Below are 13,066 nucleotides of genomic sequence, written 5' to 3'. Positions count from 1 at the left end.
CCCTCAAAAGCGAAGCTTTCTTTAAACGAGCCCGCATCAACTCACCTTATCCATGACCCCAAGATGTGCAGCTCCAAAATTGAGACACGTGTACTCCCGAGAGGTTTTACTGATTTGATACTCTCGTCAAAATGTCCACACCGATGCGCACGCACCCACGACACGCTCGGCGACACTCACCACACAAAATTTCACTTCCCTTAGCTTGCGACGTTGTAGCGAAAGCCAGAGAGAGAGAGAGAGAGAGAGAGAGAGACCGCGCGCGCGCGCGCCCGCGCCCGCGAGAGGTGAATTCCCGACGTGGGTGCCCTCCTTGTGCCATTGCACATTGCGATAGAGAGAGAAAGAGATACGTTTGCTGGGGTATAGAATAAGGGGCGACCTGCGTGTGCCAGGGGAGATGCTCGGTTGTGTATGGGAGAGACTAGAGTGTATGTATGCGCTCTCTCTTTCATGCATAATGGACGCAGCGCCTTCTTGTTCAGTAGCGGCCTGCTGGAAGGTGACCGCCATGCAGGTATCCAATGTGTAAGGCTGGAGTTTCCTGCTCTATCCATTCATTGCGTGCCCTTCGGAAAGTGAAGCAGACTAGTAGCCTCTCTCTGCAGCGTTACCTTATACGGCTTTTCTTCTTCTTCGGAATGCAGAACTTTTAGCAGGGCCTGACCTTCTCTACTGATAGAGGAGTTGACATGGATCCTTATCAACAAGATGCAGCCTCCTCTTCTGGAACAGGGTATTCTCTTCACCGCCCACCACCGCCCGACGCATCTTCTTCCACTTCCGGGGTGCCCACAGTTCCTCGAGATACCCATGGGTCACTCGAGGTTTTCAGCCCTGCAGGCTACATTCCATCTGGACCTACCTCCTCCATGTTTGCAAGAGGATCAGACAAGCAATTCAAGCCGGGTGTGCATATTGCAGACAGGCAGCCTGTGATTGATTTCGGCAAGTTTCCGAGCCCACTTCGGCCCTATGAGGAAGATGTAGCTTCAGAGGATTTTTCAATAGAGCCGGCTGAAGCAGAGAAGGCCGAGGAATCTGGGAAAGAGGATTTACATACTGATTGGCCTACAGAAGCTGAAAAGGCTAGTCCTGCACCTGCAGAAAAGGGGGACCACAAGATTTTATCGGATGATGGAGTGGCAGAAAGAGCAGCCCAGTGGGGTTTGGTGGTGAAGGGGAGGGCCGGAGTTGGCGCAAGAACCTCCAACGAGGAGAAGAGAACAGATAGTTTCCAACAACAAAGAGGTACCAGCTTATCGGTGCGATCATCAGAAGACTCTGAGCATGGCGGGCTTTACATTCCCCGTGTTTCTAAGGACCTCAAGGATGCATTGGAAACCTTTCAACAGACTTTTGTTGTTTCCGATGCTACAAGACCAGATTATCCTATATTGTATGCGAGTGCGGGTTTTTTCAAAATGACAGGGTACAGCTCAAAGGAAGTTATTGGAAGAAACTGGTTAGTGACAACTCTTGTTCTTGAAAGGTCGTGGAATCTAATTTTCTTCGTAAGGAGTCTCGTAATAGAAACAGGGAGGAGATGCAGTTGCATGAGAGGGATTTGTGAGTGTAAGTTTTGGCACTTACACACTTTTGAGAACCTTATCGCTCGTAGTTAAGCAGATTTTTGGTGCAACTTTAGAGTTATCCTTAAATGAGACACCATATTCACAGGTGAATTTCTCGTCAAGCATAGGTTTTGGATGTATTCAATATCAAAGGAACACCTGTCATCCTGTTTTTCATGTGGGGCCATCTAAGCCAATTGCAAGATAAGATCAGCATTTTCCTTCTTCAGAAATGAAATGAAATGAAATGTTAAAGGTTTTGTTTAGTAAATCTGCTAGAATTAATAAGACCAAGAAACATTTTTCAAATTTTGATGACCATATAGACTATACCTCTTTCATTGGTATTTCCATTTTACCTTTAGCTATACGGGCTTGAGGTATTTTAGTAGAAGGACCCAACTGTGCAGCAGGCCAGAATGTACTTTGTTTTGGTTTTGTTCCTTTAGTGGGAGACATTTTTTTTTGAGTGCCTTTCTTTTCTATGATATTTATTTTGTTGATTGATTCAGCCTGTCATTAATAGTTTTTTTCCACTTTGCCTTTGAAGTCGGTTTTTACAAGGAGCAGATACAGATCCTGACGATGTTGAAAGAATTCGAGAATCGCTGGCAGAGGGAAAGAATTATTGTGGCCGCTTGCTCAATTACAAAAAGGATGGAACTGCATTTTGGAACCTTTTGACCATAGCACCCATTAAGGATGAAGAGGGCAATGTTCTTAAATTCATTGGGTATGATTTGCCACTTTTCAGCCAGTAAATGCTTGCATGCTGGCGTTAAAACTTCTTCATCATGTCTGCAGCATGCAAGTAGAGGTGAGTAAGCACACCGAAGGACACAAAGTTAAGGCATTAAGACCAAATGGGCTACCTGAGTCACTTATCAAGTATGATGGTAATAAGTTTTTCTTCTTCTTTCTGGATCTTCAGTCTATAGAGCTGGTTTAGTTTGCGCAGTAATAGAATATAACTCCCATTGCTGCAGCCCGACAAAAAGATAGAGCTGTAATGGATGTCTCAGAGCTGATACAAGCCGTGAAACATCCTCATCATAATGGACATGCACCACAACATCATCCACCTTCATCTGTGAAGAGCACAATTGCTGAGGTACCATCTGTAGCAACAGTACCGCCAATGACTGATCGACGAAGTTCACTCGGCCCTGGTAAAAGTGACTCAATGAGCGATGGAATACCGAAACGACATCGCTCATCTGGATTTCGCTCACTGATTGGGTACTTTATTTGTTGGAGGACAATTTACAATGCGTTCTTCCTATCAGAAAGTGAGTTTGTGTTATCTGTCGGTTTCAGGCTTGACAAATTTGGCAAATCTGCCCAACAAGAGCCAATAGAGTTCATTGAGCCTGAGATTTTGATGACAAGAGATGAAGAGACTGACAGCCTTGATGAACTTGACGACAAGGAGCGCTTGCAAGAAATAAGAAGGGGAATTGATTTGGCAACTACGCTGGAAAGAATTGAAAAGAATTTTGTTATCACAGATCCAAGGTTGCCAGACAACCCCATTGTAAGAAAGCCATAATCTGCTTTTTGATTGGTTTAAAGTCAGGTTGCTTGCAGCCCTTTGATTCTCAGTGGGTTGAGAGTAGTTGCTGAATGGAAGTCATGGCATGTTGGCAGATTTTTGCATCTGATAGCTTTCTGGAGCTAACTGAATACACGAGGGAGGAGATCATTGGAAGAAACTGCAGGTACTGGCTCTAATGTGCGAGTGCAGTTCCAAATAGTTAACTCTTGTTGACTTTAATGTGGAAGGCTGTAGTGGGCTCAGGTTATCCATCTCGGTTAAATCATAGTGTTTGGACTTGGTATAGGCATTTTCAAGAGCCTTAAAACCCTTCAAGAAGATTGTAAAATGAGCTTTCCTGTACTAAGTAGTACATCTGTCCAACTCTTTTGAAAGATGATAGCTTCTCCAGTGCAGTTGTCATCTAATCTTGCCTTGTTTTTCCTCACCTGCAAGGGTTAGCTTCCACAGATGTCTAATGGCATAAATGAGGCATTCTAACTTTCAAAGAAGGCTTTTGGTTTATCCAAAGTAGTAAAACATACGAAAGCTCGATACAATTTAGTGGCAATGACTGTATTACATGTTGGTCATTCATATATTTTGTGTATCAATCTGCATTTTGTGCCATTTAGCATTTACATTGCCAAGTTACCTCTTAGGCATCGTCTGTACGGTTACCTTTGCAGCGAAAGTTTCACCAGATGTTGACTTGTGTTACCCACATGGATGTATGAAATTCGCATCAATGCATGTTGAAGCTGGGACATGGAGTTTAAAGTCTACTTGTTGTTTACAACTAAGCATCTTGTACATTTTTGTAGATTTCTGCAGGGGCAGGACACTGACCAGAAAACGGTGCAAAAGATTAGAGATGCCATCAGGGAGCAGAGGGAGATTACTGTACAGCTACTTAACTACACCAAAACTGGTACATTTTCTTATGCACAATATGCAGTATTTCTTCTTTATTCTATTTGTATTTATTTTTGCGCCCAACGCATTTCTCCAGTACTCCCAAGCAGATTCTTGTTGGTCGGAATTTATTTATTCAAGGCATTTTATGCTTCATTGTGGTTGAGTGTTTGCTCCATGTTTTGTAACCATGACAGAAATTCAGTACATGAAGAAACTTCGAATGGAGTGTATGCTTATGTGTGTGTATGTTTATCTTGGAGAGCACACTGATATCTTTCTACAACCGTACTGAATAGGTTAGTGGGGGGAGGCTGTAGCTAATGTCTCATGGGTGAATATCACGAGGCTAAATTTTTTTATTCCTTTATGAGCGAATCTGGGCTTTTCTGTACTTTCGAGGTAAATGCAATATCATCCTTGCTGTGGGTGGATTTACATTTAGAGGACTGAGTATGTCTTTGGGTCAGATGCTGTACAGAGTTTCAATAGATGGAAAATCTGCTGCAAATAAACAGGAAAATAATCAGAAGTTGTGTCTACCCAACCTGAAGAAATGGTCAGAGGTTACGTGGGTGCTTGGCATATCGATAGACTGTGGGAGTCACGAGGGAGGGTAACAAGATGGAGGAGGGGTGCTGGTAGTGTGTCCCTTGCTCCTATGGGATCTGTCAACTGATTTGACCTAGTTTGTTTTGTACGAGTATGTAGGGTGAGTGGTAAGTTTGAAGTATCCACATACTCCATAGTGTACCGTCTTGGTCTGTGCATAAGCCACACACCTTTTCATGGGCATGGAGTCAAGATTGCCGTATGATTCAATCAATGCCAGATCTTTGGCATGCCTTAAGACCTATTACTGTAAGACAGTGCAGATATGAATTGAGGACAGGCTGCTGTTGATTTAGCTTCTTTATGTCTTAGTGGCTTGCTTATTGTGAATATAATGCATTAACCCTCTTGAGCAACCTTTTTATGTAGGAAAAAGATTCTGGAATCTTTTTCATTTGCAGCCTATGCGAGATCAAAAGGTTATTCCACAACCTTGGTGTTTTCAAAATGGATTGTAGATTTGATTTGTGGTTGGTTTGAAATATATTTTGATGTTTGTATGAACTTCTGGTCATATCTGCTTTTTGTTGAATGTCCATGTTCAGGGAGAGCTACAATACTTTATTGGTGTGCAACTAGATGGCAGTGAGCAGCTAGAGCCAATACAGAAGAGACTCTCAGAAAAAACAGAAAAAGAGGGTGCAAAAATTGTAAGATAGTTCTTCAACAAGATCTGTTATTTTGTATCAGCAATAGAGGTCTGCTTAATGAGGGAAGACTGAGTCATAGCAAGAGTTGTTTTTGGTTCTGAGTCCCAATGAGCCCATCGTGCCTAACCTTCACAATTGGCAGGTCCGTGCAACAGCGCTCAATGTTGAAGAAGCTGTTGGGGAACTTCCAGATGCTAATCTGGTAACGATTTTTGAGATGCAAGTGTAAAGTCATTGGCCTGATTTTCTTCTGTTAAATAACTATCTATCTATACTCAATTAAACTTTAAAGGCGTGTATGAATTTTGTGCTTGCTCATGAATTACATGGGATTCACAATAAAGCGGTTGCTTGTATTTTATTGTGAAGCCTGGAGAGTACGAGGACATCGAATTGCATGCAAGAATATTGCAATCTGCTCTTTTCAATGACTTTGTTCAACATTGTATGGGCATTTTGGATCACTTTAATAAATATTGGGTGTAGTCTTTCTTCAGGCAAAATATAACTCTGTAATTGTTCTTGATGGTAGAAGTGGGTGTGGGCATTTAGCGTGGGCAAGCATTTATCACATTCTGTCTTTGTGCAATTGCTGAAGTGTAAGTATTTCTGCAGACACCTGATGATTTGTGGGCCAATCACTCAAAATCAGTCTCAGCAAAGCCACACAAAGTGCACAGTGATCTGTGGAAGGCTCTTCAAAAGGTTGTCCATTAGTCCAACAAGCTAGGTTTCACTGAGCTCTATAACATGCTTCAGTCGGTAGCGGGCATTTTTTCACTCGTGCCATTCTTTCCTATGGCTGCTCTGCAGATTCGTGAAAGAGGAGAAAAGATTGGTCTGAAACATTTTCGACCTGTAAAGCCGCTTGGATTTGGGGACACGGGAAGGTTGTATGATCATTAGGAGCCAATACTTAATCCCCCTACAAGCTCTTATTTTCTCTCTAACTTTACTTTTTTTTTCATGGGTAGTGTGCATCTTGTTGAATTGCGTGGTTCAGGTGAGCTTTTTGCTATCAAAGCTATGGAGAAAAGCGTCATGTTGAACCGCAACAAGGTATTTTATTGTTCTGTACAGGCTAACTCTGGGATTTCTCTACTATATTGGTGTACTTGTCAGGCTTGATTTTTCTGATGAGCCCCTCTCTGCTACTGTAGGTACACCGTGCTTGTGCAGAAAGAGAGATTCTAGCTGTTTTGGATCACCCTTTTCTGCCAGCTCTATATGCCTCCTTCCAAGTACTTACTTGCCCTTTGTTTTATTTATGTTGAACAAGTTAGCAGCAAGGCAAAATTTGTTTCCTCAAAGACTTTGCCAAATTCTTTTATCTGAATGCTCGGTCAATGTGGTACCGTCTCTCTGGTGGCAACTGTGGGCTTGATTTCACAATTCAGCTTAGAAACAATCTTCACTTACAAGAACGATCCTCAAGTATGTAACTCAGATGGGAGTGTCATAGTAACGTAGGCTATGGCTCCAACTTTACTTTCAATCGTTGCATTTGATTGTTGAAGCAGTAAATAAGCTATCCGGCTGGTGGGTCTCTGGTTTCATATGGGAGAACCTTGTTTGCTTAGGTCGCTCATGTTTTTTGGACAGCTAGTAAAAACTTTGATAAGAAAGTCCTTTTAGATCTTTAGATCTAAAAGGAGACTTCTACTGTTGGATGTTTTCTTCTTGGAAATGGCTATCTCTGCTCGTAAGAAGCTGTAAGAAGCCAGTAGCAGGCCTATTATCTCGATTTTGCTTGGCCGTCTGGCTATTGCAGGGGTCTGCATCTCATGTTGTCTTAAGGTGTGGATCTAAGGAAGGCAATGACAACAATTCATCAAGATCCCTTTAGTGAGGGAGTAGGCTGCAGCATTAGCAGGCAAATAATTCCTCAACTGGTCTCCTTGCTGTGGGAATTGGCTGCATCTTATTCTATGTTCCGTTTACTCAATGCATCAGAGCGAATTACCAATGCTCTCTGGTGAGAGGGTATACTGCTTCATGTACCTGCCAGCATTGAAGAGTCTGAAGTTTGAACAACTTGGACACTATCTTTGCTCAGTTCTGCCGTTTCGGGAGACTAGCATGCCCTTTCTAGTCTAGTTTTGAATGTGGGGTTATGGTAAGCAAGTCACATACAGATCCTGTGTTCGGCTTGAAGCTGCTTTGTCTGATATGGTTTATCTTTTTACACCAACATCCTGACTACAAAGGTGGTTTTTCTTTTTGGTGTGTATACGTTTCTGAAAAAATAAAAGTTGATTTGCAGACACAAACTCATGTTTGCCTAGTAACGGACTTTTGTCCTGGTGGGGAGCTTTTCTTGCTGCTTGACAGGCAACCACGAAAGGTGTTCAGTGAGGAAACAGCAAGGTATACTCGACAATCTTTGGTAGTACTTTAATACGCTACCGTGTTTTATGTCTTGTCATCCCCTCTGCAAGGACAACCTTGCGAGCATTTTGCATTTGATTTTTTGCCTATCCATCCATTAGTGTTTTTCAACGAGACCTGGTGCATATTTAAGGTTATTTGTTTGACTTGAAGGTTTTATCTTGCTGAGATAATCATTGCTCTTGAATATTTGCATTGTCAAGGTAACCTTGCTGAACAGATGTTTTACACTTCTCTACTTTAACACCAACGAGGCATAGGACATTTAGTTTCCTGGTTTGTGGTAGGTATCATATACCGAGATTTGAAACCTGAGAACGTGCTACTGCAAAGGGATGGTCATGTCGTGCTTACAGATTTTGATCTTTCTTTCATAACATCATGCAATCCACAGGTATGATCTGCTGGCATAAACCAGCACCTAAATATACTTGAGTTATCCATCATAATCCAAACTATATTTGAGATTCTTCAGAAGAATCAAAAGCTTTCTGGAATATTCCCATAACATCTGAATATCTTCTTAGCTTTGTCCTCTAATGACTGTTTCTGTTGTCTCATTCAATTATCAAATTTTTTGCCTCTCAAATAAATCACTTCGCAAATGTGCAGCTTGTGAGACCTCCTAGCCCACCTGGAAGGCGTCGAAAATACAAGCAAATGCCTCCTCCATTTTTTATGGCAGAGCCTGTAACCACATCTAACTCTTTTGTTGGCACAGAGGAGTATATTGCACCGGTAAGGGGTTTCAATATTCTGAACTCTGAACTGCCTGCACGAACACCAGCACTGTAACCGAAACTATACTTGATATTTTTTATTCTTTCTAACTTTTTCTATGCTGCTCCCAATCAAGCCTGACATTTTTCATTTGGGTGTGCTTTAGGAGGTTATCACGGGGGCTGGGCATAGTAGTGCTGTAGATTGGTGGGCTGTAGGTACGATTTCTTTGCATGTTGCAGCTGATTTTCTGTATGTATGAGAGGCATGTACTAATAGCTATGTAATCTTCACAGGGATTCTTTTATATGAAATGATTTATGGGCGCACTCCTTTTCGAGGAAAGAACAGGCAGAAGACTTTTGCAAATGTTCTTCACAAGGATTTAACATTTCCAAGTAGCATCCCGGTAAGAATGAGCTATGATGTATATGGAAAAGACATGAAGCACTATGATATGAAAATTCAGCCACTCGAATGTCACACTCAGAGTAAACAAATCCACTGGCTAACACAGCGAGTGCTTGTGCTTGATTCCTTTTCTTTCTAGCGCCAGTACCAGGATATATACATCTTCAAAGTCAAGATTCTAGTAATTACTGTTAGGATGAAGGATAAATGGTTTCCTATGGTTGACTCCTAGTTTGGTTTAGTTTTTGATTTTGTATCACTTAATGCTAGCATGTATGCTGTAAGAAATATAGAAACTAATCTGGACAATGAGGGACGGAGCTAGTTTTATATGATGATCATTTATTTGCTTCATAAAGTGCATTTTTCTTCTGCAGTGTCTCAGAAAGCCTGCTTAGTTATACTAAGACCCTTTCAAGAACTGAGCCTAGTGCACATGGCAGGCTATTGTAGTGTTTCGAGGCATGGATGTATTGCAGGTTTTGTTGCTTTAAATCCCTGCGCTGGCCTTACTCATACTTAGGCTTGCGATGATGTGGAAGTCAACAATAGTGCTATGCATGGTAGAGCCCGGATGCTGAGGTCTCCCTTCCCACAGAATGGCTGTCCCGCCTCTCTGGAGGTCTGAGAGAAATCACCCCAAATACCTCTGGTCGTCAATCTGCGTGATTTCCCAAAACCCTCCAAAACAAGCAATAATGTCCCCCTTGCAAATGCTGTACTCCTATGTTATCGATTCCTCTCAAAGCTGGCACATCTGATCCTTGGCCTGCATAACCTTGTCTCTATCCTCGATTTATGTGATGAGGAATGGATCTTACCAATAGCTATGCGTAATCAGTGTGATAGCTGGTAATCCCTATTGGTAAGTTTGATGATGAAGTCTTTTATGGAGAGCTCAAGAAATTGACTATGGTGATGTGCCATCTTGTGCGGAGAATAGGCTTTATCAGGTTCTTTCTACTGTCCGTCTCAAATATCTGCTCTAGTTAGCTGTAAGTGTTTGAGCCCAAGTGCAGGGCATCTAAATTGCTCTTAGATAGGGGTAGTCTATCAATCATGCAACTTGGTGAGCTTGTTCAAGTGCTTATCTTAGTGTACCAGCAGTGTGTCACTCTTGACTGCTTATCAATTGCATGAAGGATGCCAGTAATAGGGTGGATATCCATCTCTCAGGAGCTCCCATAATGTATGGAGGAATGTTGCTGCTTGAAAGTAGGCATGAATCACCATAGGTACTCCCTCCCATCTCTGCCCTAAGGAGGGTGGGAGGAATCAAGCCCTTTGCTCTCATCATGGATGACATCATTATGACTGATTGTCTCCACATGCTCTAGGTGTAAACTAGACATGCTAGATGAAGTGGACAAAAAGGTACCATTAAGTCTCGGCATTCCTAGGTTGGGAGGAAATATGCCTTATTTTGGAAAAAGTATTCCTTATTGTGGAAGAAATTTATCTGGTGAGGGACAGTTTTGCCGGCTTTCTTAAATTTCTATATGTAAATGTTTTAATCTTAAACTGGACATGCAGACTCCTCTTTGTGAAGTGTTTGTCGAGTACAACCAGTTGATGGTGTGTTAATTTGTTCTAGAGTAGTATATATATAAACTAACTGTAAATTCGAATTCTGCTTTTAGTGCTTGGTCTCATTATAGCTGAGGCTTTCATACATCCCTGTAGTTAAGACAGAACTCGCTACACATATCTTTGTATTGCTCATGCGTGTATGTGTGTGTGTGAGTAATTTGTGTTGAAAGTATGGAAGGCTTCCTACTTCTTGTGAAGATGGTTCATTGAAACTGCCCCCCAAAGACAATTTCTGATATGTTGGGTGATTGGAGAACTGGGGGATTGAATATGCAAAATACACTAAGCAAGTTATGTTGATCATGCAAGTCGACATTACTAAGGCCTTTGACACGGTCCATTGGAACTTTATGGCGGCTGTTATGACAAGGCTGGGTTTTGGGCCTAAACGTCGTGATTCTATCTATCTATTGGCTTTACGATGGTGGGACAATATGATGCATTCTTGGTTCAGAACTTCCAGAGTCTTGGAATGTAGGATGCCTGGTGGGTCATTGTTACTGCTTAGTAAGAAAAAGTGTGCATGCGAGAGAGTATTTTAGAATATGGTACCTACTAGTAGCTTTGAGGACATTAGTGGGATGTCATATGTAGTCAATATTATGCATGATATACCTAATGGTTATACTGTCTGATGGGTGAGTACCATGAGTCCATACCTTGCACTTTCCTTTAGAGGTGAAGCTGGGCTTCTCCTTGTACACATTGAAAGAGTGATTTGATTGCATACCTAATTTGTGTTGAGAAACAATCTGCAAAAATATGTTTGATGATGTTGAATGAGCGTCCCATATCATCTTTGTATTGGATTTATGCACTAATTTGTTGGTCACTTTTTTGTCCATACAGGCAAGCTTAGCTGCGCGGCAGTTGATAAACGGGTTGCTGCACAGAGATCCTGCAAATAGGTTAGGCTCAGCTACTGGAGCATATGAGATAAAGAACCATGCCTTTTTCCGTGGCATAAACTGGCCTCTTATTCGAGACATGGTATGCCGCTGCTGTTTTTCTGGTTCTACATGTGAATTTAGGACAATCACCAAAATACCCCTGAAATTTGTGGAACAGCCTAAAATACCCATTAAATTCAAATAAGCTCCAAAAATACTCCTATATTCTGCATGCCCTTACCTTTTTATAAAATTCCCTAAATACCCTTGCTAATCACGCAAATATCTCTAAAGATGTTTTTCTATGCGACTCGTTACAGGAAGTGAATCCGTTTTTTATTGAGTTGGGTGTAGACTAGAAAATACTAATGTTTTTGCTTTTCCAGGTTCCTCCTCCTCTTGAAGCTCCTTTGGAACTTGTTGGGAAGGATCCAGATTTTGACAGCAGAGAAGCTCTGGAGTGGGATGAACTGGAGGCCAGTTCAACTTTTGTATCTGATGTTTTCTGACCAGATGCAGTGATTCCCATTTTTTTGGTGTTGTGCCTTCTTCTTCATCAATCCAGTTTCGCTGATCCGACTTGCTCGTTATTAGCATATAGAGCAAGTGGACTTGAATATGCACTGAAAGAAAGCCTTTGTAAATCACCTCTGTACAAAACATTTAAGTTCTAGGCCCTTGAAGCGCCCCCCCCCCCCCCCCCCCCCCCCCCCCGGGGCCCCTCCTCTTCCCATTTAGTGGGATTATCATCGAATAATGTGATAGAAATATAGCAGATTTCTCAACTTATGAATCCATTTATTTATTGACTGGTTATTGGAATCTTGTGTTGAAACTTGCCTGCATGCATTTTTCTCATCTGAAGATCTTCTACAGTTCTATTGGTTGGCTCTAGGCTTCGTTCCAGACGAGTCTGAAGGGCGGTTTTCTGTTGTCTGGGTGGCAATCTCTACTCGCTCAATGATCGAGCACTAATATGGAAACTGTAAATTAGAGGTCTCTCATGTCATGGGCTTGTCAGAGTCTTGATTCATGTATCATTCTCTTCAATGAAGTCTCTCTATTTATGAGATACTCGATGAAAAATTTATGAAACACGCAGAAACTTAAGTGTTGAATCCTCTGCATGAACGGGAAAAGTTTTCTGCGATCTAATGATCCTGATTCTGGAAATAGGTAGGCTCTTGGGATAAGAAAGCCATGTGTGTAATTGATGATGTTACTAGAAAGATGAGATTAGTGGCGACCAGTTACTAATCAGGAACAAAAGAAGAAGTGTACTGCATATGTATACTGCCTGCCATAACGGCAAGCCACTATGCAATGAAAGGGCCCTTTGATGATGGACTGCCTACCCAGGAGAAGGGGGCAACCAAGACGTGACGAGACGGGGGGCTAAACCACTACCTGGCTAGCTTAAGACCTGGCACGGGAAGACCGCGGCAAGAAAGCCCACCATGCGAGAGGGGTCCGAAACACATGAAGTGGCGAGCCACCGACGGGGCCGTTGACAGACGCTTGCCTAGCCAAAAGAGGGGGCATCAGACCAAGGCTAACCAAGCTGACCCAAGTAAAGGGGGCGAGCTTATGAGGACGCGACATACAATGCGGATAAAATGTAACAGCGACGATGCTGCCTGGTGGAGATGACCCGCGGGCCAGGTGAAAGGCCAAATTTTGGGGGACACAATCGGTCGAATGAGCCGGCCCACCTATATTTAATGCGGGGAGGGGTAATGGGATCAACGGTCAAGGGACGGGACCTTGAGACGCACCAAACCT

General features: G+C 42.4%; 1 protein-coding gene across 1 annotated transcript; it reads left to right on the top strand.

The window, feature by feature from the left end:
• Positions 1-230: 230 nt before the first annotated feature.
• On the top strand, positions 231-12,100 carry LOC147444609 (phototropin-2-like). The gene is made up of 22 exons (XM_086527160.1): positions 231-1,465; positions 2,125-2,307; positions 2,379-2,470; positions 2,561-2,813; positions 2,892-3,108; positions 3,222-3,292; positions 3,933-4,039; positions 5,005-5,054; positions 5,181-5,285; positions 5,428-5,487; positions 5,901-5,990; positions 6,099-6,175; positions 6,260-6,344; positions 6,446-6,526; positions 7,549-7,652; positions 7,827-7,876; positions 7,961-8,067; positions 8,286-8,411; positions 8,560-8,611; positions 8,690-8,802; positions 11,244-11,384; positions 11,671-12,100. Exons 1-22 carry the CDS (start codon positions 693-695, stop codon positions 11,791-11,793), a joined length of 3,060 nt encoding a protein of 1,019 aa, XP_086383286.1. The 5' UTR covers positions 231-692; the 3' UTR covers positions 11,794-12,100.
• The last annotated feature ends 966 nt before the right edge of the window (positions 12,101-13,066 follow it).

Source organism: Adiantum capillus-veneris, chromosome 13 (genome assembly GCF_014529385.1).
Source record: "Adiantum capillus-veneris isolate H3 chromosome 13, ASM1452938v2, whole genome shotgun sequence".
Taxonomy (NCBI): domain Eukaryota; kingdom Viridiplantae; phylum Streptophyta; class Polypodiopsida; order Polypodiales; family Pteridaceae; genus Adiantum; species Adiantum capillus-veneris.
This window is presented reverse-complemented; position numbering and strand designations above follow the sequence as displayed.